Consider the following 25,055-nt stretch of genomic DNA (forward strand, 5'->3'; position numbering starts at 1 on the left):
CTCAATTTTTACCAATAAAATATTAACAGAAAAAAAATATTAATTTTAAAAACTAAAAACTAATTATCAATTATTTACAACATAATAATAATAATAATAATTTGTGTTTGTTGCGATTAAAACCATAACTAAATTTAAAACTTGGTTTTAAAAATCTCGGGATGGTTTTAATAATCAATAAATGGTTACACGTGAATTATATTTTTAAATTAAAACCAAATAAATAAAATCGTTATACTTCATGAAATATCTAATTTCGTCCAAATATAAACATAAATTATCTATAAAAAACAATGCTTATGTGTTTTTAAGATTTTTAATTACGTTATATAAATTACTTATAAAAAACCCTGAATTCAATTTTCAATTTTGAATTATTTTTAATTACGAATTTATTAGCAAATGTTTGTGATTTTAACGAATAATGTTGATATTTAAACTTAAAATGCTTATAAACAAAAATTATAAATATGTATGGTTTACATTTTAAAATAAATATAATTAGAACATATAAAAACCTTAGTGTCAAACTTTCAAGCTTTATGACTCAGTGAAACATTTTTGATTGAAATGTATAGAAAAAAAACTAGGAATAATTAAAAGTTTAAGAAAAATAGTAAAAATTTAAAAAAAAATACAGCATGAATTGGAAATTATAATTTAAACATTTTAGTGAAAATGTCTCTACAGGTAGGTATTAGTTCTAAATTATAACAAAATATCAAAAATTTACCTACAAACATACCCGTACATTGCATGTTAAAAAAAATTCAAATAAAATTATGTAGCTGTAAACCGCATATTCTAATTTAATTTTTAAACTTAAAAATGTATTAACAATAAAAAGTTAATTAAAATGATTATTGAGAGGTCAAATCAGAATAGCTGATAATTTTTTAAAAATGTGAACAAGTGGGTATTGTTCTGCAGCTCAACTGTTTAATAACCTAATATTGAGTGGGTCACTGCAATATAATTTGTATTAAATTATAATATGTCATTGTGTACGAACAATAATTATTATGAACGGAGTTGATAGTTTGTTAGCCTATCCCATTAAATACATTTAATGATATATTTTTTATATTTACAATATTAGTATAATTATGGTACGTTGATTCAATTTTTTCGAAAACGCTGCAGTATTTATTACACTATTTATATTATTGATATTTAATTATTATAACAATAATAAATATATTTTGTTTCATATTATATTTTTCAACTTTTGAGTCAATATAGGTACCACTTTATACCGTAAAACAGTAAAAACACCATATTAGGTATAATATATTATATAATATAGTATATACTAATAATATACTATACATATTTATGCATATGACATAATATACTATGTATCCCAGATACTCGTGTGATTCGTTTATGTATAATAATCATAGATCTTATAAGGTCTATGATATTAATAATTTAAATAAATCAAAACGATATGTACAAAAGTAGGTATAAGCTATGTAGTCTTACCCGGCTCGAAGCCGTTTATATAATAATATATACGTAGACCATGGTGGACGAATAGGAAACAAACATAAAAAAAAGGGCCGCGTTAGGTGCGTACGAGCAGCGACAGCGTGGACGAAAAACCGGCGAATATCATATTGTTATAGACCTAACGCGAAGCGACAAAATACCATTCGCCAATTCAGCGATATGGCCGGCGTGTCGCGACACGACGATGGTACAGTATATAGGTACATGACCACAAACGGGCCTCGTCCGACGTACCTGTTATCATAGGCTCCAGCGGCAACGTCGCGGATGATAAGCGGACGAGCGCGTATACGCGTACTACACCGGAATACGCTTTTTTTATCGACGCTTCTGTTGATCGTGACAGACGCATCAGTAAACGCAATCACGAAGCGGGCCGCTTGCTAATGACGATTAGACGATGAAGCGCGAGTGTGACGCGCGCGTTTCGACCGCCGTTCGGCTAGCCAATGTATATAGTGTAACGCTTATGATGACAGAGTGTTGTGGTGATCACCGGCGAAGGGATTTCGAGGAGTAAAAGAGGTCGGTCGGCGGACCGTATGGCGCCGCACGGGTACCGCGTATAATCATCGCACCGTCGTCGGTCATGTCTGTAAATCCGATCGCGGACATGCACCGGCTGCACAGTGACCCGTGAAAGCACGACACTGTTGACGTTTTTTATTCCGAGCAATTAATCGTCCCGTACACCAGTCTCCACCGTCGTCGGATCGCCGTCTCACGGTGACATCACCACACCTTGGCCCTAAATCACGTGAGTGGTTAACAGTGGTGAACCCAGGGGAGTGGACCCCGGGTCCAGACTCGCCCCCCCCCCTTGGCTTATGCCATAGTGTTTATTTTTATTTCATATTTTTAAAGTTACCCTGCAGAAAAACAGAAAAACAATATATAATAAATAAAAAATTTTCCTGGACCCCCCCTTGAATAAACCCTGGTTGCGCCACTAGTGGTTAACCAATATCACCACACCACTGTCGTACTGTATATATCAGTACATTTGTTTCGGCGGTCACAGGTCTGCAAGCGCACACAAAACGTTGAAGTATCGCCGACCTATGTATACAAACAATACACACATGTGCTGTTTGGATCGCCCCCATTACTATACTACAATAAGAACGATTTACAAGAAATTTTGTATTATATTTTCAAATTTTTTTGGGCACCCGACATTTTTTTATGGACACTTCAAAAAAAAAACTCTGAAAATTTGAAACTTTCAGTTGTCTACAAATAGCTCAATAAAAGCATAAATATTTTGAAAATGTAACAGTGTATAGATAACGCTAATATAAACACTTGGTGGAAATTTCAAATATTTACAGTGATAAGTTTTTGAGCTTTTAATAAAGAAATCGATTTTGTCAAAAACTGGTTTTCCGTAATAATTCTCGTTTTTCAGTCACTTTTTCTTTCCGAAGTTTGAAATTGAAGCATTATTTCGACAAATTATGTTGTATACAGACACAAAAACAAAAAAAAAAACACATTATTATAAAATCAATACATTCATCACTCATCACTTCATTCAGAATCTAAAATGTTGACGTTTTTTTTTTAATTGGTTTTTAGAAAATTCCAGAAAATAATATGTACAATCATCGATAACGTATTTAAACATTATGCACAGTACCTATTTTGTCAATCATAATAATATATTATTCCTAACCATCATAAAGGTATTGGAAACAGCTAGGACTGAATTTATATGCAATAAAAAATGTTAAATATGCATTTGGCTTACTTAGAATATGCAAAAATATGCAATTAATGTTATATGAAGATACCAAAAAATATGAAATAAACAAACAAAAAAAAAAATTCATACGTCTTCGAGTTAATAAAACATTATTCTTAACACGTTGGCTACCATGAAGATCACGGGCGACTCTCACATGCACTATCCTAGCGTACCAGACGCGATAAGAAAGAACTTCTCTCATACACCATAGGAGTCACGGGTGTCTCACGTTGCACGATTCTCGATATACCATGTGAGTTACCTGTGACTCTCACATATTTTCCACTTTACGTGGTCACACTGGCAAATCCAAACAGCTGTTCTCAATAATTCTTGGACTAAATTATTGTTAAGTGTGTTATCATTATATGATTCACTTGGGGTATCACCAGTGACTCTCAAAATCAAGAAAACAAATTAAAAGAAAAATTTTTTTTTGTATTCAAATAAAATAAAATAACACTTCTTTCTCAAGTAATGATCAAACTACAAACAAAATTAACAAAAAAAAAATATTAAATGACTTGAAGTAACATTAAAATAAATACTATTCTTTGTGTATAGTTAACAGTTCATAAAAAGTATAATAAAACAACATAAAATAATTATGGAAAACACTATAACTTTTAGTGCTATATAATAAATTGAAACAACATAATAACTAACAATGTAAGATTATTTATGATTCTTTTGAAAATGTTCTAAACACAGGTATGGTTTGTCTTCACATGTAGAGCAATAAGTATATACTTGCTTACATTTTTTTTGTGCCTCTTCTCTCCCAAATACTTTACTCAAATTGATATAGCATTTACCACATCTACGGCGTTTTTTCCTATTGCCATTATTGACTTCTGATCCTTCAACTAAATAATGTTTTTTAGTTTGTGAAGATGGTGTACTTATGTCACTCAGCTGACTCAACTCTTGACTAATATTTTGAATGAATTCAGATATTTGAATATTCTTACCAGATACTTCTTTGTATAAAATTAAAGAATTAACCACTGCTGTACCTAACAATAAGTGAAAGGCTAGTTTATGGTACCACCTTATAGTTTTTCTTAATGGGGTATAGTAACTTGCCATTTGATCAGAAATATCAATACCTTGCTTGTTTTTATTATAAAATATAACTGCTTCTGGTTTTTTAATTTCTTCACCTTTTCTATTTTTTTTCCCAGTATTTAACATTTCAATTCCATGTCTTGTTGACAAAAATCTTACATCTCTTTTATCCTTCCATATACTGACAACAACACCTTTTTCATTTTCTTTTCCTTTTATTTCACCTACTCTCAGTTTTGCATTTAAAACATCCTTAGGACAAAACTTAACATTTTTCCTAAGGGTACCTACTATATGAGTATTATTGTCTAATAAAATGTGAGCAATATGAAGACCTGTGTAAAAATTATCTACTATTAAAGTTCTTCCTTCATTTAAATAATTTTCCATTAATGACAGAACAACTTTACCAGCACAAGAAATATTACTATTAGATCTGTTAGTATCTTTACCACTGTACACACTTAAGTTATATGTATAACCTATGTTGTCACATAATTTATATAATTTAATTCCATATCTTGCTGCTTTATTTGGAATATATTGCCTGAATACAATGCGACCCCTAAATGGTACTAATGTTTCATCAATGACTACATTTTCTGCTGTGACTTTGCTTTGTTTAAATGAATTATTTAATAAATCAACTAAAGGTTGAATTTTTCCTAACCTATTCCCTGGATTATAATCATTATTAGAAATATGAAAAAATCTAAGCAATGACTGAAAACGATTACGAGCCATAATTTTTGGTACATAACTATTTATGTAAAAAGTTTGTTGACTCCAGTAGTCAGATATCTTAGGATAACCAACCATACCTGTGTACATTACAATACTTAAAAATTTTTTAATTTCTAAACTGTCTGTGTCTATCCATTGTCTTTTGTACCTTTTAGCTTGCCTGTTTGTCTCAGTTACAATCAAATTCAATACTTCATCATTCAAAAATAGGTTAAAAATATCAATAGGTTTAGATTCTTGGTCAATGTTACATTTGATACCATTGTCTCCAGTAAAAATAATATTTTTTCGAAAATCTCCTAAAAACGAATTACATTTTTACAATCATGTCATAGGCTGTTCAGAAACTGACTACTTTACTACTTAACTTAATACTATTTTACCTGTAACATTAAACCATTCATCAGATATGATACTATTTTCCTGTTGAGCTAAATTTTGGGTATTTTCAGTATCTGGTTCTACACTAATACTCTCATCAGAATCTGATTCGTATAAAACGTCACTTGGACTGTACTCACTACCTGAGTCTTCAAAATCAGAGTCATCCAGAGCAGAAAGAATACCATCAGAGTCCATTATGCTTATTAAATGACTAAATTTTAGTCGTTAAAAAACTATAATTTTTATTGCGATTTGCAATAATAATTAATATAATATATTATAGTGATATTATATTATCATGTACCTAACCAGTAACCATAGCATTAAAAGGATAATATCTATGTTGTTATGTAGGTAATATTTATTATCTATGAATTGCTTACAAAACTTAATTATTATTGACTAGATACTGGCAAATTATCACTAATAAATAAAAAAAGAAATCGAGAGTCACCAGTGATACTCAACGCATAATACACTTAATTATATTAACTAGGTACCATGAGTATCACCGGTGCTTCTCATGAAAAAAAATGGATAATCGTGATCTAACTGTTATTTAGAAAATTATTTATATAGAACATTTTTTTGTAAGATTTTTAGTTTCAAAGATATGGACTCGGTACACAGAGAAAGTTATTTGAAATTTCTATTGGTACACTAACAAAGTCCGTGTGAGAGACACCAGTGACTCTCATGGTACACACGATTAGATTTTTGAAAATAGGTCTGGTAGCCAACGTGTTAACTACTAACGCTGTTTAAATATATTACAAGAAATAATTACATAATGTTTTATATTTTTTCAAAACTGAATGATCTTCTATTAGACCCCAATATATTCTTATATTTACTAAAACTCCCTTCGACATCACATGACGTAAAAATGTTTGGTAACTAAACAGATATATACTATAAAAATTGTATTCTTCGAATTTTTATAGTCAACATATTATGCAATAATATGCATTTTTTCCAAAATGTGCAAAATAAAAACACCATCATTTACAATCACCGTGGTAAGGTGATTCGTGGACATAGCGGACAAAAGCAATAACCAGAAATCACAAAATAAAAATCGACTGTTACCGTAGGTTAACAAATTACCAATAAGAAAAACATATAACGTACTAGTGCACGGAAAATGTATCATCCGTACGTTACACTGGCGATGAGGAGATGCAATAGAAGCACGACGGGTACTCACTCATTTTGATGTGTTCGGCGTTCGCGACGGTTCGGTTCTATAGAAACGCGTATTTGGTGGTCCTCCACACTCGGTGACGAGAAGGAGGAACAATTAACAGGTACTCACATGCGCTCGGCGTCGTCCTCGTCGTCACTAATCTCGAACGTCTTGCCGTGTATATAAATATATACCTAATACATATGTACATGTGGTGGTCGCTCTTCAGTCATCGGCATGCCTCATCTCCACTCTCTGTACACTGGCCCCCGATTGAAAATTACAGCTCTACTATTTGTGTAGTCGTCACGGTTAGAAGATATTATTTATTAACCATACGCGAGACAAATGGTATACGATGTTTGTGACAAAACAATATTATATATATATATATATATAATACATAGTAGGTATATACAATATACATATATATATATATATATATATATATATATATATGTGTGTGTGTGTTGTGTGTGTGTTACTCGTAATTAAGTTATTGATAAATTCTATAATAAAAATTTAAATAGGTTTATTGTATTATAAATTAATATCAAATTTAATCATTTAATTTAGCAAGTCCCGATTTTTATCACGCGTACAAATCCACACCGATCAATATATTATCATGACCAAATTGTTTACTGTTATACCTAACAGTTTGCTGAAGGTTTTAATACCTACCACTTTTGATAAGGAACATGTCCAACGTTTTGACATTTTCAGATTTTTACAGAAATATGTTATGTGTTCCTATAGCAGGGGTGGCGAACCTATGGCACGCGTGCCAGAAGTGGCACGTTGACCAAATTTCAGTGGCACGCAAATATTATTTATCTTAAAAAAAAATTATATTTAAAAGTTTAGTACCTATGAGAAATTTTTAGAATCAAATTTATAAGTTTGTAATAAAACTTTACATATATATACTATTTATTTATTAAATTATATACCTAATAAAATGTGTGTAATTATTGCATGCTTTTTTTTTCATCTTATCTAGTAAAATTCATTTTTTTTTTTTTTTGGCACGCGAGCATATTCCAAAAAACTTGATTTTAAATTTTGGCACTTGACCCAAAAAAGGTTCGCCACCCCTGTCCTATAGTAACGGTATGCGTAATTTTATTTCATTCGAAAAGGGTAGGTACATAATAAGTTACACAAAATAAGCTTTTTTGTTTCCTGTAAAATTTTTATTTTGACCTAGATATATGTATTATATATTATAATATATTAAAACAAAACCTAAAGTACTAAAACCTTCAGCATACTTGCATACTGTCAGGTATAACAGTAAAAATGTGGTGACGGTACGTTGAACGGTGTGAATTTGAATGCGTAACAAATCGGGACTTATTTTTATAGTATAGATTAAAATAATTGTTAGAATATAGTTCCTACGGGGTTTGAAGTGTAGGTAGATCACTGCGTTCTAACTATACGACTGACGAACTTAATCTTGAGACTCCAGTACCTAGTTAAAATAGGTTAAGCGCATCCAATAATAATAATTACCAATAAAAACCTATAGAGTGCATAATTTTATTATGTAGGTAGCAGTGGCCAGTAAGTAGTAACTGGTCAGTGAGTATTTATTAATTTTTTAGTTATTAATTTTGTGTTATTATATATTATAAATAATATTGTAATTGCGCGGGAAGCCACCACTGCTATTTTTGTAGAGATCTTGAGACCTAAAATTCAGTCAAATCTTTACCTATAGACTATAGTGGTTACTTACCTTAAATTAATATTATCTTAAGACCTAATTACATAATTCGTACTATTTACGTAGACAAGTGGCAAGATTATAAAAATAAAAATTGATTCTTTATAACTGTGGTATAAGTGGAAATTTATCTGTCATAAAGACTCGGATTAATTTATCAAATATGTATTCGTAATATGTATTAATTATGTTAAATAAGTATTCACCGGTGAATATTTGCTATTGTAAATTGTATCGGTACTGCCGGTACTTATATAATTTGAAGTTTTAACATACTATACAAAATTGTTTATCGCTCAACATTATACCTACAAATTAAGATTAAACAACATAGTATCGCCACTGATTTGAGGTCAAATATCTAAGGAATTACCAGGTTTTAGTGATGTACATTTTTATATTCGTTAACTTTGATAAGATAAAAATATGGATATTTTTTACTTAATAAAATTACCATTACCTACCTAAATTAACACAATAACAAAGGTTTATTAAAATACCCACCCCTACACTCATCTTTTATACGCCCATAAATCTGATTCCCACAAAATTTTATTTAGTTACGAAATAGTGTAGACACTAATACTTAACCTGAATAAATGATGAATATAGATAAATAAGCCATTAGGGCACTTTTTTGATACGTACCATATGTAAGGACCTAGGACGGTCCAGCTATGTTAAAATTCAGTATTCAAAACCGCCATGAGGCTAGTAGAGGCACTTATCCGTCACCGATCTGGAACGGTTCTGTACCATTTTCATCAGTTTTGACAATTTTTTGATACCAAAATTGCTACCCAGGAGCCAAGATACTTAATATACTTTTAGGCTTTAGCTAGGACCAAGTACTATAGTATTTGAATTAATTGTATTGACTAATAGATATCTATTTTATTTACATCATGAATTTATGAATAGTATAATTAATATTAAATATGCATGATTTAAGAGATTACCTTATAACTCGTAAGTTCGTAAAACTGGAACATATGTCACTACACAAAAACCGCCAAAAAATTCATTTAGGTTGAGAACATAACGTGGTGGACACACTGTAAGTTCCGGGCGTTTCCCTTTATCGATTTATGTTTCTTATCAGTTAAGCAGTTCTTAACTACTCAAGTAGTAAAGTACATTTCTATTTTCTATTTTTTTTTTAATTAGATGCAACCTTCGAGGATGCTCTTTAATTTGTGAAAAAGTTAAATTACTATTTTTATAAAAAAAAATGTCCTATTATCTTATTTTAGTTCTCGGGTGTTTGAGCGTACTTTCGCTATCCAGCACCAATGAAGTGCCAACGATTGCTATTTCTTGTGGTAATACACAATTGGAGACCTTACCCAAATATCAACAATCTATGAATACTCTTGAATTTAAAAAACTGCTTTTGTCTCTCTGGGATGAGGATACCAAAGTAGTAATGGTCTTAGAAAATGAACTTAGTCTTGAAGATTTCACAATGAAAGGTAACATAAAATTACAAACACATTTTAGAAATTCATTTTCCAAACAGGTGTGAAAAAATGCATCAGGATGTTTACAACATATATCATTGATACTGTTAATTGTCCCGCTGTTAGTTTGAATCAACAAATATCCAAATATAGTTAACAAACAAAAATAGTTTCAAAGTTTAAAAATGCACTTTTTGCACAATTCATCAAACATGTTTATTCATCTTTGTTTTTAAAATGTTTTCAAATAATTAGTCATTTGGTTTTTAGCTTTTATTTCAATCATTATAATTTGTTATAACTTAAATTACTAATAAAAATAAATTTACATATGAAAGTATATATTTACATAAAATCAAATTAACAATTCAATCTTTTGATAATCCTAATTTGTTTTGTGTTGGGGGGTTGTGTCTGATTGATTTTAACTTCATTTCAATATCTAATCTTTTAATATTATAATTTCCAGTACTTACATATAAATTACTGTTAATTATGTTTTTAAAATAATTAAATAGATATTGGGTGTGGCGTATATGATTACAAATTAACTAATAATATGCTCCTAATATGATATTCTATGTGTGCTCTTTCTCTCAAATATTTTAAATTGCAATTATACATTGTATACATACTTACTGTGTATTTATAATACTATATTGCCTTTTGTGTTATTCAGTCAAAATTTGTATTTCCATGTGTTTTCAATGTTAATTATCTTATCTAAATGAATAATTATATATTAAATTTATAATATGATTTACTAAAGGACATTTATTAACCAAAAATTTGATTATTATCATTATTTATTTTTCACTTTAACATATAATCTTCTTCCTCTAAAATGTATTTTTGACACTTAACAGTTAACCGTACAACTGTATTAAAGTTTTCCATCCAAGATTTTTGTTGTAATCTATATATTTAAGTGAATTATTCGTAGGTACAAAGTAGACTATTGTGAGATTCTATATTATCAATTTATATACTAGAACTTTAAATTAAATATCGATAATTAAAACAACTCTTAGCAGAAGTTATAAAAACATTTATTATGAAATATTAAATATTATTTGTGCAATATTAAATTTATATTTTGTTTTTTTTTATAGGTACTGATGGTCGCAGCTTATTTAAAATATTTGAAAATATTGAAGATCGTCGTTTTTTCCCTTCCGTTGATCAACCAGAAAAAGCCCTTGAAATGTTATCAAAGAATGGGTTTACTGTAAAATCTTATAATGCTGATACATATACAAATAATTCTGGGAAAATTATAACTTTTGCTGATCTTAATGATAATAACCATGATAGTAATGATGATAGTAGACAGTCAATATTGCAAAAACATAATAATGATGTTTCAAAAATATTTACTGCTCTTTGCACACAGTACAAAAATGTAGTATTATTGTTTTCTGGTAAAATGAATCCTTGGGTCGAAAAAAGTGAAGCATCAAATGCACATCATTTAGTAACTAGACACCTGATGGCTGCTAATGATAAATCTGAAATATTTAAGATTGTTGATCCCAAAGGAAAATCACTTATATACTCGGCCAGCTATCCAACTGTTTCTGTTAATAATGGGCCAGATACTCCACTTGAGCCTTCAAGTTCAAATACTAATGTATGATAATTTGTATAAATTTATTAAATTTTTAAATAGAATATGTACTATAATATTATTTTTTTTTTTTTTTTTAGATTTTCCTTGATGATTCACGTGAATCATTACTCAAAGTTGGAACAACATTTTCCGTTAATAATACTAAAGTTACATTACGTTTTCGTTTTGAAAGATTAACATTCACATGGGAATTGAAATCAATCGAGTATGAACATGATGACATTACTGTTTTACTTTCTCCCAAGCAGCAAATTGGGGCTCAAAAAGGACTATCTTACTTCTCTGCAGGACCAGTAATCTTCTCAAATGATTCTATTGTATTGAAGTTTGACGACAAATTCCAAGTTAGTCATAAATTAATGTTATTTTACAGTCCTTAAGAATTAAGACCAATTTTTTTTCTTAAACATTATTATAAGAATATTATAAAAATTGAAAAATAATATAATCATTTTTGCTATTATTATTTGATGCACAGGGATATGTAATTTTTGATAAATTAAAATTTAAAATTTTTTTTATTATTAAATGCATAAATATTAAAAAAACATTTGTGTAAAATGTTACCTAAATTCAATATACCAATACCATATTAACAATTTTTTTGTAATGGTTATTTACTCAAATGCATCACAAACTATGTAAACTTCCCAAATTCTAACTTCTCACTAAAAAGAATATAAAATTGGATATTTTATAAGTAGTATTTTAATAAATGGTATTGGTAAAAATTTAAAAAAACTTATTTAATTTTGACAATTTATTATGTGATTTACTAATTCACCAAGTATGTGTCCCATTTTTAGGAGTTTTTACTTTTAATTTGAATAAACATTTGTTTGCATTTCATTAAGATTAACATGGTAAAAAAAATGTTCAGTCGTGGTCAATTGTTTGATACAAAATTTAATATAATTGAGGGATGTGGTCTTTGTCAGACCATGCTAGACAAAAATAAATCAGCTGTCTAAAGATTTAAAGTTATAATTATATAAGACAATGTATAGTTATTGTGTAGTTTTTTAAAAATTATCAAATTTTAATTAATTTATCATAACCCTATAGCATATTTAAATTGTATACAGTTCTTTAGATACAATTAAGTATACAAGATATTGATAACTATTCTAATTTTAGGATACCTAAAAGTGTGAATTTAATCTTTTTTAATTGATACTTAACTCATTTTTTCTCTTAAAAAAGTGGCAGTAATGGGTTAATTTATGCAAAAATAATGTATAAGATTAAAAAATTAAAATTTTGGCGAGCTTTCTAGATTTATTTAAGTTCAACTACTGACAATTCATACCAGCTATTCACTGGTACAATGTTATTGTTATTTTTATTATCAAAAAGAACATTTTTTGAATCTAAATTTATGCAAAAAATATGTTTTTATTTCTAGGTTCAACCGTGGTTAACATCAGAAAGCCCAAAATTCAGTGATCCTCAAGAACAAAACTCTTTCTTTACACCACCTATCTTAGCTGGTTTATTTGTTACTGCCATTATGTTGTTTATTGTAACATGGGGTATTACAATGATAATGGACATCAAAACTATGGATAGATTTGATGATCCAAAAGGTAAAACTATTACCATCAATGTTGCTGAATAAATTTACATTCCATCAATGTTTTTAAGTAAATAATTTATTTGTTAAAACTTGTGTTAAAAATGTTTTTAATTTCCTTAAATTTAAATATTATTTTAGTTAATATTTAGGCTTATAAAGAACTCATTTTTTGTTTATAGTAAAATAGATAACTTGTACAATATTATTATGATATTTAATCCATCCATTTAAAATGTGTTGTTCATTACCCTTCCTATATAGCTTATTAATTTAAATTCCCTTGAAAAAATTTACTGTCTCACAAATAACATTTTATGTTTTAAACTATACCTAAATGTAACTCAATTAAATTAATTGTCCTGATAAAGTAATTGTGCTAGATATTATGTTATTAATAATTATAATTGAAACGTGTATAATTATTTTTCGAAATAGGCATATGAATGTAATTAAAAATTATTAAACATTTTATTACTAAAATCATATCGACTTGTCACAGTATAACCCTGGTGGCCTGAGAACATGCTACCTACACTAGATCTAAAACTAATGTATTATTGGACATTTAGTACTCAATGGATAAGAAATGGTAGATGATTTTTAACTAACATATTTACTTCTATTTAGTCAACACATTATATTAATTTAATAAATTTTGCAACATGTGCGTTGAGATTTTTGCGTATTTGAAACACGGCAGTACGTTACAGTAACCTATTTTTAATGTTAAAAAACATTTTATCATTGGGAATTTTTGATTCGATTTACATAGTCTTTGATGACCAACCTTGGTAAGTACCATTTATCTTAAATTATAATCAATAAGGTTATGGACAAAGTACCGTTATTAAACTCACATGTTTTCTCATTGGTTTATTAACCAAGAAACAAACTATTGTTAAAATTTTTTTTATTTTGATCGGCAAGTCCCTTTGGCCTAAAGTTACAATTTACACGTTACATAAACGCAGGTGTTGATTATTTGTGTTATCGATCGTCACTGCTTAATACTTGACAACCACAATGGCCCGCCAACCGTGCGTACTTGTTTTAGAAGATGGTACTGAATTTGCTGGTTATAATTTTGGCTCTAAGGCCTTACCTGTTGATGGCGAAGTTGGTACGTCGCTTTTAAAAGTTGTTCCTAATTTTCCAATGCATGATTAAATTTATAGTACCTATAATTGACAATTGTATTTAGTATTTCAAACTGGTATTGTCGGTTATCCTGAGTCCCTGACCGATCCTTCGTACTATAAGCAATTGCTGGTATTAACTTATCCATTGGTGGGCAACTATGGAGTTCCAGGTGATGAGACTGATATTCACGGAATCAAACGGTAAATCTATATAAATAATATATCAGTTTTTTTTTAAAAACGGAAAAAACAATTTTTAATATAATATAAGCTCCAAAACATTTTAAAAGGCAATGGATTATTTAGTAATGTCTATAATTAAGAATTGACTATTTATTTTATAATTTATTTAACATTTTAATTTTCCTAAAAATTATAACTCAAATGATTAATTATCTTTCAATCTATTACACAGAAGGTTACCTTATTATCTAATTATCAAAAAATATATACTAAATGTCAGTGTGGGTTTAATTGATTAAGTAATAGCAATATAATCTTAAAGGTAATAAAATATTTTAATCATTTCTTATTATTTTAGTTAAATTTTTGTATTCTTTTTTATTTTTTTTTGTTATCAATTCATCTAAATTTTCAATCTCTGCATTTTAATCTGAAATTATTAAATACTTAAAAACTTAACTTTTTTATTAAATACTTGGGTAAATATGTCTACACATTAATTGTATACTATACAGTGTACTCCCAACATTTTTATTATAATAAATAATTATAATTCCTTTATTAATTTATGGATTTAGGTCTTAGTAAAAAAAAAAAAGTTCATAAAAAGTATACTATAATAATAGTAATAATAATATAGGTACTATTAAAGTTTAAATATAGCCATCTAATAGTTAATAGTAAGTGTTACTATTTAATATTAGTAAGAATTGGTGAAAAAAAAGTTGATAAAAGAAGAAAAAAATTGACGTCTAAGTAAAACAGGATTTACACATGTTAACTCTTCTTATAAGTATCTAAAAATTATAAGAACAATATACAGCTTAAAAAATAAATTATATATATATATAGAAATAAATCCCTTTTTCCCCCGAGAACGCCTTCACTGATTTCATTTATTTTTTTATTTTTAAGTTTCCTAATGCTTTATAGAATGTTCTTAAAGAAAAAGAAATAAGAAAATTGACAAGTTTTTGAAAACTTAACAACTATTATAAATATATACTGATATTATCAAGAAGTTAGAGTCTTGAGTATAAGAAGTTAAGTTGTAAGTTTGTTTGTAGGAAGTAGCGGTAATCAACAAACAATTTTCTCGACAGATGTTACAACAATTTTTTGTCAAGTTTGTAACCAAAATATTCCATGTACCAATCCACCAAAATAGATTTAGACTGAATATGTATATATATATTTTCTAATATTGAAAGAATATTTTGTATAGGACAAAAAACATCATAGGTATGTCTGGTATTTTAAAAGAATATAAATCCTACCACTACTCATAACTCACTTAAAAACTAAAATATTCTAAAAGCTAACAAGAAAACATAGATTATGTTCTAACTTACAAGTTTGATCATTGGTCAATTCACTAATATTTAAGTTAACAATACAATACTGAAATTGCTTAATTTAACTATTGGTATATTATATGTTAGTAAAACAAAGATAATGCAAGGGGTATGACGTTCTTTTAATTTATCGACCATAGGTTTTAATCTATAACTTTTATTTATAGTATTATATAGAATATCTAATTAAAACATTTTTAGGTGGTTTGAGTCTCATCGTATCTGGGTTTCCGCCCTGATTATTGATGAATTATGTGATCGTCCAAGTCATTGGCGTAGTGAAAAATTGTTAGATAAATGGTTGGCTGAAAGTGGCATCCCAGCCATTTGTGGTGTGGATACACGTACATTGACTAAACATATTAGAGAAAGTGGTACACTTCTTGGAAAAATAGTTAACCATACCGAAAAATTAGATAAAAGTTTTGATAATGTAATTGATCCAAACAAAATCAACCTGATCAAAGATGTTTCTATTTCAGTTAGTACATTTGTTATTATTTTATGACATGTTAAAATAAATATTTGTTCATATTTAAATCAAATGTAAACTTTCAGATGCCAAAAACATACAATGAGCAAGGCTCGCCTAGAATTCGATTTGTGGATTGTGGATTAAAATACAATCAAATTAGATGCTTTATTAAACGTGGTGCTAGAGTGGATATTGTACCATGGAATCATCCTTTAGATGATGTTGATAACTATGATGGTTTGTTTCTTAGTAATGGTCCTGGAAATCCTGAGATGAATAAAGAAACAATTCTTAATATACAAAAAGTATTAAATAATACATCAACCATCAAACCAATATTTGGAATTTGTCTTGGTCATCAATTACTCGCTACAGCAGCTGGGTGTAAAACTTATAAAATGAAGTTAGTAGCAATTTATTTTTGAGCAATGTTATAACTCATTTAACAAGTTAATTACTTACTTGGAAAATTATACACAAATAATTTAATATGGCCTTGCTAATTACCTACTATTTTAAATATTTTAGATTTGGAAACCGAGGTCAAAATCAGCCTTGTGTATTTGGACAAACAGGAAAATGTTTTATGACATCACAAAACCATGGATTTGCTGTGAATCCTGAAATATCTAATTGGACCCCATTGTTTACAAATGTTAATGATAAGTCTAACGAAGGAATTATTCATAATACATTACCATTTTTTAGGTATGTATTTATTTTATACTAATAATAATTAAAAATAATAATAATAATAATAAAAATTTTAATTAATAGTGTTCAATTTCATCCAGAAGGATGCCCTGGTCCTGAAGATTTAGAATGTCTATTTGATGTTTATTTAGAAGCTGTCGAAAAAACTAAAAACAAAAATGAATTTAAATTGATGGACTTGCTTCAAAAACGCTTAAATCCAGATATCCCTAAAACATCTATAGATGTTCAAAAAGTTTTAATTCTTGGTTCTGGTGGACTTTCTATTGGCCAAGCTGGTGAATTTGATTATTCAGGATCTCAAGCAATCAAAGCTTTGCGTGAAGAAAACATTGTAACCATACTAATTAACCCTAACATAGCAACAGTACAAACATCTCTTGGACTTGCTAACAAAGTGTACTTTTTACCTTTGGAACTTGATTTTGTTTCACAAGTAATTCAGTCTGAACGACCAGATGGTATTTTACTGACTTTTGGTGGTCAAACTGCTCTGAACTGTGGAATAGAGTTGAAAAAATCTGGCATATTAGATAAATATAACATTAAAGTATTAGGTACACCAATTCAAACAATTATAGCCACTGAGGATCGCAAAGAATTTTCAGATAGAGTTGTAGAAATCGGTGAACGTGTGGCTCCTAGTGCTGTCGTCACATCATATGAAGAGGTATTGGTGTTGTTGCACAGTATTACTGTATTAAATTGGTTAATTCAATTTTATTTTATTAACTTTAGGCTTTGGAAGCAGTTAAAACTTTGGGATATCCGCTTCTTGTGAGAAGTGCTTTCAGCTTAGGAGGTCTAGGGTCTGGTTTTGCAAATAATGAGTCTGAATTAAATATGCTGGCAAAACAATGTTTTACACATAGTAATCAAATGATTTTGGACAAATCATTAAAAGGATGGAAAGAAGTAGAGTATGAAGTAGTGCGTGATGCATTTGATAATTGTATCACAGTAAGTTTTCTATATTATCTTTATAATTTCATATATTTAGTTCTAAAAGAGAATATCCAGTTTTAATATATATCTATTGACACCACAGTGGTGTTAAATTTAAAACTTACCCTCACCCTCCTATGAATGATCTTCAGCCAACAGTGCCTAATAATCTGGTCTTATCTTGCCCATTTAAGTTAAGTTACCAAATAACAATTATTTTACTATCTTGATATTCTCTTTTAAAAAGAGTTGAGTTTAGTTTAAATTGGTATTGATTAATTATATTTGGATTTTATTTCAAGGTTTGTAACATGGAAAACGTAGACCCATTGGGAATTCATACAGGTGAGTCAATTGTTGTTGCTCCAAGTCAAACACTATCAAATAGTGAGTATAACAAATTAAGAACAACAGCAATTAAGGTTGTTCGTCATCTTGGAGTTGTTGGTGAATGTAATATACAATATGCACTTAGTACAACATCTGATGAATTTTTCATTATTGAAGTAAATTATATCAATTATAATTTTAAAATTGTTATTATTAATGTTATTAATTATTATCTATGTTTAGGTAAATGCTCGACTTTCAAGAAGTTCAGCTTTAGCCAGCAAAGCAACTGGATATCCATTAGCTTATGTTGCAGCTAAACTTTCACTTGGAATTGCTTTACCTGCAATTATTAATTCTGTAACATCAAGCACTACCGCATGTTTTGAGCCTAGTTTAGATTATTGTGTGGTTAAAATGCCTCGTTGGGATCTCAGTAAATTTTTTCGTGCTAGTACCAAGGTGAATTATTAATGTAACGATAAGTGCCTACTATTTGAGTATAATTAACAAATAATTTTTTTTTTCTTTTCTGAAGATTGGTAGTTCTATGAAAAGTGTTGGTGAAGTTATGTCCGTTGGAAGACATTTTGAAGAAGCTTTTCAAAAAGCATTTAGGATGGTAGATGAAAACTTTAATGGCTTTGATCCTTCATTGAAAGCTGTAAACGATGATGAATTAGAACAACCAACTGATAAACGAATATTTGTGTTAGCAGCTGCCTTAAAAAATGGTTATACAGTTGATAAACTCTATGAACTAACAAAAATTGACCGTTGGTTCTTATACAAAATGCAAAATATCATAGAACACCAAATAGTATTAGAATCACATAATTATCCATCTGTTCCCTACGAACAACTATTAAAAGCAAAACGACTTGGTTTTTCTGATAAACAAATTGCATCATTTGTTCAAAGTACTGAATTGGTAATACGCAAAAGACGTGAAGAACAGGGCATTACACCATTTGTAAAACAAATAGATACAGTTTCAGCTGAATATCCAGCAGAAACAAATTATTTATATTTAACTTATAACGCTATTAGCAGTGACTTATATTTCCCATCAAATTACATCATGGTCATTGGTAATACAATAAAAATAGTATTTTAATACATTTTATATAATAATTTTTTATTATTGATTTTAGGATCAGGTGTGTATCGCATTGGTAGTTCTGTTGAATTTGATTGGTGTGCTGTTGGGTGTCTTAGAGAACTGAGAAGGCTTGGTAAAAAAACAATTATGGTCAACTGTAATCCAGAAACAGTTAGCACAGACTATGATATGTGTGATCGTTTGTACTTCGAAGAAATTTCTTTTGAGGTATTTATTACATTTTCTAGTTAATTCATAATTATATATTATTAAAGTACTAATTATATGATTATAATTTATTGTTTAGGTAGTAATGGATATCTATAATTTGGAAAACCCCGATGGAGTAGTTTTATGTATGGGAGGACAATTGCCAAATAATATTGCTATGGATTTGCATAGACAGAATGCTCGTATCTTAGGAACTTCTCCAGAGAATGTAGATGGAGCAGAGAACCGATTTAAGTTTTCTAGAATGTTGGATAGAATTAAGATATCTCAACCTAGGTATTAAAATTATGGTATATAATATGGTTGTATATAATAATTTTTTTTTTTTTTTAATAATTGTAGGTGGAAAGAACTTACTGATCTTAAATCTGCTATTGAATTTTGTCACGAAGTAGGATATCCATGTTTAGTTCGGCCGTCATATGTTTTAAGTGGTGCCGCTATGAATGTAGCTCATAATGATGGTGATTTAGAAGCATATTTAAAATCGGCTAGTGAGGTATCTAGAGAACATCCTGTTGTCATATCTAAGTTTCTGGAAGATGCCAAAGAGATAGATGTAGACGCTGTGGCTAAAGATGGTGAAATACTCTGCATGGCTGTTAGTGAACATGTTGAAAATGCAGGTGTACATTCGGGAGATGCAACATTGGTAACACCACCACAGGACATAAATGAAGAAACATTGGAAAAAATTAAGTTTATATGTCGGGCTATAGCTTCATCATTAAATGTAAATGGACCTCTAAATATGCAACTTATTGCAAAGAACAATGAACTAAAAGTTATTGAATGTAATGTACGAGTATCCCGATCATTCCCATTTGTTTCTAAAACATTAGGACATGATTTTGTCGCAATGGCTACAAAAGTGATTATTGGAGAAGAAGTAGAACCAACAGATGTATTGGGTGGAGTAGCAGGAAGAGTTGGTGTAAAAGTAGCTGTATTCTCATTTTCTCGGATAGCAGGTAAAGTGTTGCAAATAATTATAACTGTTCAGCATATCTTTAATATTTAAACTTCAACATAGGAGCTGATGTTATGTTGGGTGTGGAAATGGCATCAACTGGGGAAGTAGCTTGTTTCGGAGAAAATCGTTATGAAGCATACTTAAAAGCAATGATAAGCTCTGGAATGCATCTACCTCAACCTGGAGCTAAAATATTCCTATCGATTGGAAAAATTAAAGTAAGTCAAATGAATAATTTATTTATATTCTGGTATTAAGTGTTTTATTTGAAAATGTTGTGCAATTTTAGCATAAAGAAGAACTACTGGATAGTGTAAAAGCATTGCAAGCAATGGGTTACAAACTGTATGGAAGCAGTGGAACAGCTGATTACTACAACTATAATACTAAAGGAATTACTGTAAGATTATAAACACAACATTATATTCAATCTCGGTCATAACTCATTATTTATAGGTGACTCCTTGTGATTGGAGATTTGATAACATTGGTATAAATACAACCAGAGGTGACCTAATTAGTATGGCTGAATATTTGAGTAACAAAAATTTTGATTTTGTCATAAATGCTCCTATGATGGTCAGTGGAGGTAGCAGAGTTGCTTCGTTCCTTACTCCAGGTTATCGAATGCGTAGATTAGCAGTTGAACATTCTGTTCCATTAGTAACAGATGTTAAATGCGCCAAACTGCTTATTGAGGTAAGTTTTACATATTCAACACCAATAAAATTGATGACTAGATTTAATGTGATTATGTTTAGGCAATGGTTCGGAAAGGATGTAAACCACAAATGAAGACCCATATAGATTGTATTTCATCACAAAGATTATTAAAATTACCCGGTCTAATTGATATTCATGTTCATGCACGTGAACCAGGTGCTACACAAAAGGAAGACTTTGCATCGTGTACAGCTGCAGCATTAGCCGGTGGTATTACGTTAATAGGTGCTATGCCTAATACCAATCCTTCAATAATAGATCAAGAATCCTATGAAATAGCTAAAAAAGTATTGAATATTATTACATTTATATTTATTCAAAATTGCTTATTTGATTATTTTTATTAACAGTGTGCCAAAAATGGAGCCAGGTGCGATTATGTTTTATATGCTGGTGCATCTTCAACCAATAGTGTTGATATTTCACAAAATGCTGGTCAATATGCTGGTCTAAAAATGTATCTTAATCAAACATTCAGTACATTGAGACTCATGAATCTTTCATCATGGATATCAGTTAGTTCTACAAAATATACAATTTTAATTTAATTAATAATTATTAATAATTTTGAATTTATTAGCATTTTGAAAATTGGCCAAAACATGCACCTTTATGTATACACGCAGAAGATCAAACTTGTGCAGCTGTTCTTATGTTGGCTTCCCTATATAATCGTTCAGTACATATTTGCCATGTCGCTCGTAAATCAGAGATTACCATTATAAAAGCCGCTAAAGAGAAGGTATAGTGTATGCATTATAATTATATAGATGTATTTTATCTTTCAAAAATGTTAGGGTGTAATGGTTACGTGTGAAGTGGCTCCGCATCATTTATTTATGTGTGACGAAGACTTTGTGCATCTTGGTCCCAACAAATCTCAAGTACGACCTGTACTTTGTACCAAAGAGGATCAACAAGCTCTTTGGGATAATATGGCTTACATAGATTGTATTGCTACTGATCATGGTAAAAATTATTGTGAATTAAAATGACAATACCATTTTTTGTCAATGTAGTATACTCCAACTAAAAATGTTTTTCTTTAATAGCACCTCATACTTTGGATGAGAAACTCAGTGATGCTGCTCCACCTGGGTTTCCGGGTCTTGAAACAGTTTTACCATTGATGTTAAATGCTGTAAATGAAGGTCGATTAACTATTGATGTATGTTGTGGTACAATTATTTCAAATTTTTTTTATATTGTATCAAAATTAAATTTTATTATTTTGTAATTTAATATTTTAAATTGTTTTCATTTATGACAATAATAATACTAACCAAATCAATAAGCAGTATTAGTATATTACATAAATAATTTTTTTTCTAATTTTATAAAAATATACTAAATTGAAATAAAACAACTTTTATACTTAAATTTACATCATAAATTACAGGATATTATTGAAAAAATGTATACAAATCCTATGCGAATCCTTGGATTACCAGTTCAACCAGATACTTATATTGAAGTAGATATGGATGCTGAATGGACAATACCATCTTCAACAACTTATTCTAAAGCAAAGTGGACACCATTTGCTGGAAAACCAGTGAAAGGCGCCATACACAGAGTAGTATTACGTGGTCAAGTAGTATGTATCGAAGGCAAAGTTTTAGCCGAACCAGGATTTGGTCACGACTTGCGTGATCCATTAATGGCTGGTAAAACACTTAGTACAGTTCACACTGGATCACAGGCTTCTTTAAATCTTATGACTCCTCTTTCAATACAAACTGATGTTCATGGTAATCTATTTTTCTTCTTTATTTTTACATAAGTCAAAAATTAAGTTAAATTATTTTCAGAAATGTTCAATAATGTTCTGTCTGAAATCAAAGAGAAAGTTGTACAAGAAATTGAAAATGTTACTGGTGTTAAAGCTGAGTTCAGAAAACCTCGTTTGCTGTCTGGTGGTGACTCTAGGGATACTTCTAATTTATTGACTATAAATAAAGAAATAGTTAACTTGGCAAACAAACGTCAACATTTGGTGTCAGACGATGTTATGAACCTAATGACACCCGTTCATACACATGGATTGGCACATAGTCACATTTTATCTGTTGATATGTTCTCCAAAGAACAATTAAATGAAATATTTAACTTAGCTCAAACACTTAGAGTTTATGTCCTGAAAGGACGACCTCTAGACAACATATTGAAAGTAAGTAAACTAAATTCTTATTGTGCTAATTCAAGTCAAAAATGTATTATGTACCACTTTACCTTCACATTTTCCTGATTTTGTTTATTTCTGATCATCTTTTATATTTTCAGTTCATGCTTAGTAAATCTCATCCTTATTTATCATGATAAACCTAACTTTTTCCAATGTAAAACTTTACTACAAGTGCACAGCACAGACTTCTACGATGATGGAGTGATGTTAGTTGAGAATTTTAAATTATTTTTGTACATATTATCATTGTATTGTAAATTAATAGTATTTTTTTTGTATATTGTAGTAGTAGTAGTAAGTATATTGCTTATTTTATTTATCTCTTATAGGGCATGGTTATGGCTTTGATATTTTATGAAGTCAGTACTAGAACGAGTTGCAGTTTTTCAGTGGCTATGCAGAGATTAGGTGGAAGAGTTGTACATGTTGATGAAACTAGTAGCTCTGTCAAAAAGGGAGAAACACTGCAAGGTAATCCACAATATTAAAAATAAATAATATTAATAATGCTCTACTGACTAATATTTTCTAGACACTGTGGAAGTAATGAGCGGTTATGTGGATGTAGTTGTCATGAGACACCCTGAGCCAGGCGCAGTTAAAGTAAATATTATTATTATTTGTAATTATTCTTTACAAATCATCACAGGATAAACAAACTTTTGATCTAGGATGCTGCAAGACATTGTCGTAAACCAATTCTGAATGCTGGAGATGGAACAGGGGAACATCCTACACAGGCATTATTAGATATATTTACAATAAGAGAGGAAATCGGTACTGTCAATGGCCTTACTATTACATTAGTTGGAGATTTGAAGAATGGTCGTACTGTTCATTCACTTGCTAGGTAAATATTGTGTTTCTTATTTATTTGTGAACACATTTGAGCATATTAAATGTTATTCTCTAGGTTGTTGACACTCTACAAAGTCAATCTACAATATGTGAGTCCACAAAATCTAGGCATGCCCGCATCTGTATGTCAGTTTGTCTCTTCCAGAGGTGTTCCTCAAGAAAACTTTTCATCCCTTGAAGCAGCACTACCCAAGACTGATGTATTATACATGACACGTATACAACGTGAACGATTCCCTGATGAAAACAGCTACAAACAAGCATGTGGTCTTTTTGTGGTTACACCTGAAGTAATGAATAAAGCCAAACGTAAGATGATAGTCATGCATCCATTACCCAGAGTGTTTGAAATCAGTCCAGAGTTTGATTCGGATCCAAGAGCTGCATACTTTAGACAAGCAGAGTATGGTATGTACGTGAGAATGGCTTTGTTAGCTATGGTACTTGGAAAATGTTAAATTTACTGTACATACTTATAAAATGAAATGAAATGAATTTTATCAAATTCTTAGTTAGGTTTGATCTTCATTTGTGATAATTTGTTATTAATTTTTTTTTTTTTTAATATGTTTTTAATGATATTAATTTTTATGGACCATCTATATTCTACAATTTTATACAAAACATTATTGACAAATAAATTATATAGGTATAAGGTACCTATGTATTATAGAAACAAATAAATACAGAAAATTTAATAATTATTGATGTTTATATTTAAATTAAAGAACTTTACCTTTATTGTATTTAAAATCAGTGAACTTGTAATCTCAGGTAAGTTTATATTTCATAATACTGTAATG

The 25,055-nt window shown here is 29.4% G+C and overlaps 3 protein-coding genes across 4 annotated transcripts; 2 read left to right on the forward strand and 1 right to left on the reverse strand.

The window, feature by feature from the left end:
* Positions 1-236: 236 nt before the first annotated feature.
* LOC114128059 (piggyBac transposable element-derived protein 4-like) lies at positions 237-6,992 on the reverse strand. Of its 2 annotated transcripts, XM_050198591.1 has the most exons (3): positions 6,771-6,992; positions 5,455-6,699; positions 237-5,370 (listed from the first exon to the last, which is right to left on the reverse strand). In XM_050198591.1, exons 2-3 carry the CDS (start codon positions 5,648-5,650, stop codon positions 3,935-3,937), a joined length of 1,632 nt encoding a protein of 543 aa, XP_050054548.1. In that variant the 5' UTR covers positions 5,651-6,699; positions 6,771-6,992; the 3' UTR covers positions 237-3,934. The 2 variants fall into 2 exon arrangements, with proteins under 2 accessions (XP_050054548.1, XP_050054550.1); XM_050198593.1 differs by lacking the exon at positions 6,771-6,992 and having other exon boundaries at positions 5,455-6,764.
* Positions 6,993-9,495: 2,503 nt separating this feature from the next.
* LOC114131176 (V-type proton ATPase subunit S1-like) lies at positions 9,496-13,265 on the forward strand. The gene is made up of 4 exons (XM_027996337.2): positions 9,496-9,845; positions 10,946-11,463; positions 11,541-11,807; positions 12,869-13,265. The coding sequence occupies exons 1-4, from the start codon at positions 9,605-9,607 to the stop codon at positions 13,079-13,081; spliced, it is 1,239 nt and encodes a 412-aa protein (XP_027852138.2). The 5' UTR covers positions 9,496-9,604; the 3' UTR covers positions 13,082-13,265.
* A 634-nt stretch (positions 13,266-13,899) lies between these two features.
* Positions 13,900-24,956, forward strand: LOC114131175 (CAD protein). The gene is made up of 27 exons (XM_027996336.2): positions 13,900-14,159; positions 14,241-14,379; positions 15,918-16,197; positions 16,275-16,594; positions 16,720-16,899; positions 16,969-17,575; positions 17,644-17,865; positions 18,153-18,356; positions 18,424-18,642; positions 18,719-19,271; positions 19,335-19,510; positions 19,590-19,789; positions 19,856-20,484; positions 20,547-20,704; positions 20,776-20,886; positions 20,943-21,185; positions 21,248-21,496; positions 21,560-21,724; positions 21,790-21,951; positions 22,007-22,178; positions 22,262-22,377; positions 22,609-22,960; positions 23,021-23,379; positions 23,724-23,865; positions 23,927-23,997; positions 24,066-24,244; positions 24,308-24,956. The coding sequence occupies exons 1-27, from the start codon at positions 14,063-14,065 to the stop codon at positions 24,708-24,710; spliced, it is 6,708 nt and encodes a 2,235-aa protein (XP_027852137.2). The 5' UTR covers positions 13,900-14,062; the 3' UTR covers positions 24,711-24,956.
* The last annotated feature ends 99 nt before the right edge of the window (positions 24,957-25,055 follow it).

The sequence above is a fragment of the Aphis gossypii genome, chromosome 1 (genome assembly GCF_020184175.1).
Source record: "Aphis gossypii isolate Hap1 chromosome 1, ASM2018417v2, whole genome shotgun sequence".
Lineage (NCBI taxonomy): Eukaryota > Metazoa > Arthropoda > Insecta > Hemiptera > Aphididae > Aphis > Aphis gossypii.

Bases quoted from the DNA above. Each gene is read 5' to 3' on its own strand.
- LOC114128059 (XM_050198591.1), bottom strand. From the start codon at position 5,650: ATGGACTCTGATGGTATTCTTTCTGCTCTGGATGACTCTGATTTTGAA. The intron at 5,371-5,454 runs GTAAAATAGTAT...ATTCGTTTTTAG, and splicing joins TGAATGGTTTAATGTTACAG to GAGATTTTCGAAAAAATATT.
- LOC114131176 (XM_027996337.2), top strand. From the start codon at position 9,605: ATGTCCTATTATCTTATTTTAGTTCTCGGGTGTTTGAGCGTACTTTCG. The intron at 9,846-10,945 runs GTAACATAAAAT...TTTTTTTTATAG, and splicing joins TGAAGATTTCACAATGAAAG to GTACTGATGGTCGCAGCTTA. The intron at 11,808-12,868 runs GTTAGTCATAAA...TTTTATTTCTAG, and splicing joins AGTTTGACGACAAATTCCAA to GTTCAACCGTGGTTAACATC.
- LOC114131175 (XM_027996336.2), top strand. From the start codon at position 14,063: ATGGCCCGCCAACCGTGCGTACTTGTTTTAGAAGATGGTACTGAATTT. The intron at 17,576-17,643 runs GTATTGGTGTTG...TATTAACTTTAG, and splicing joins TCGTCACATCATATGAAGAG to GCTTTGGAAGCAGTTAAAAC. The intron at 19,272-19,334 runs GTAATACAATAA...TATTGATTTTAG, and splicing joins AAATTACATCATGGTCATTG to GATCAGGTGTGTATCGCATT.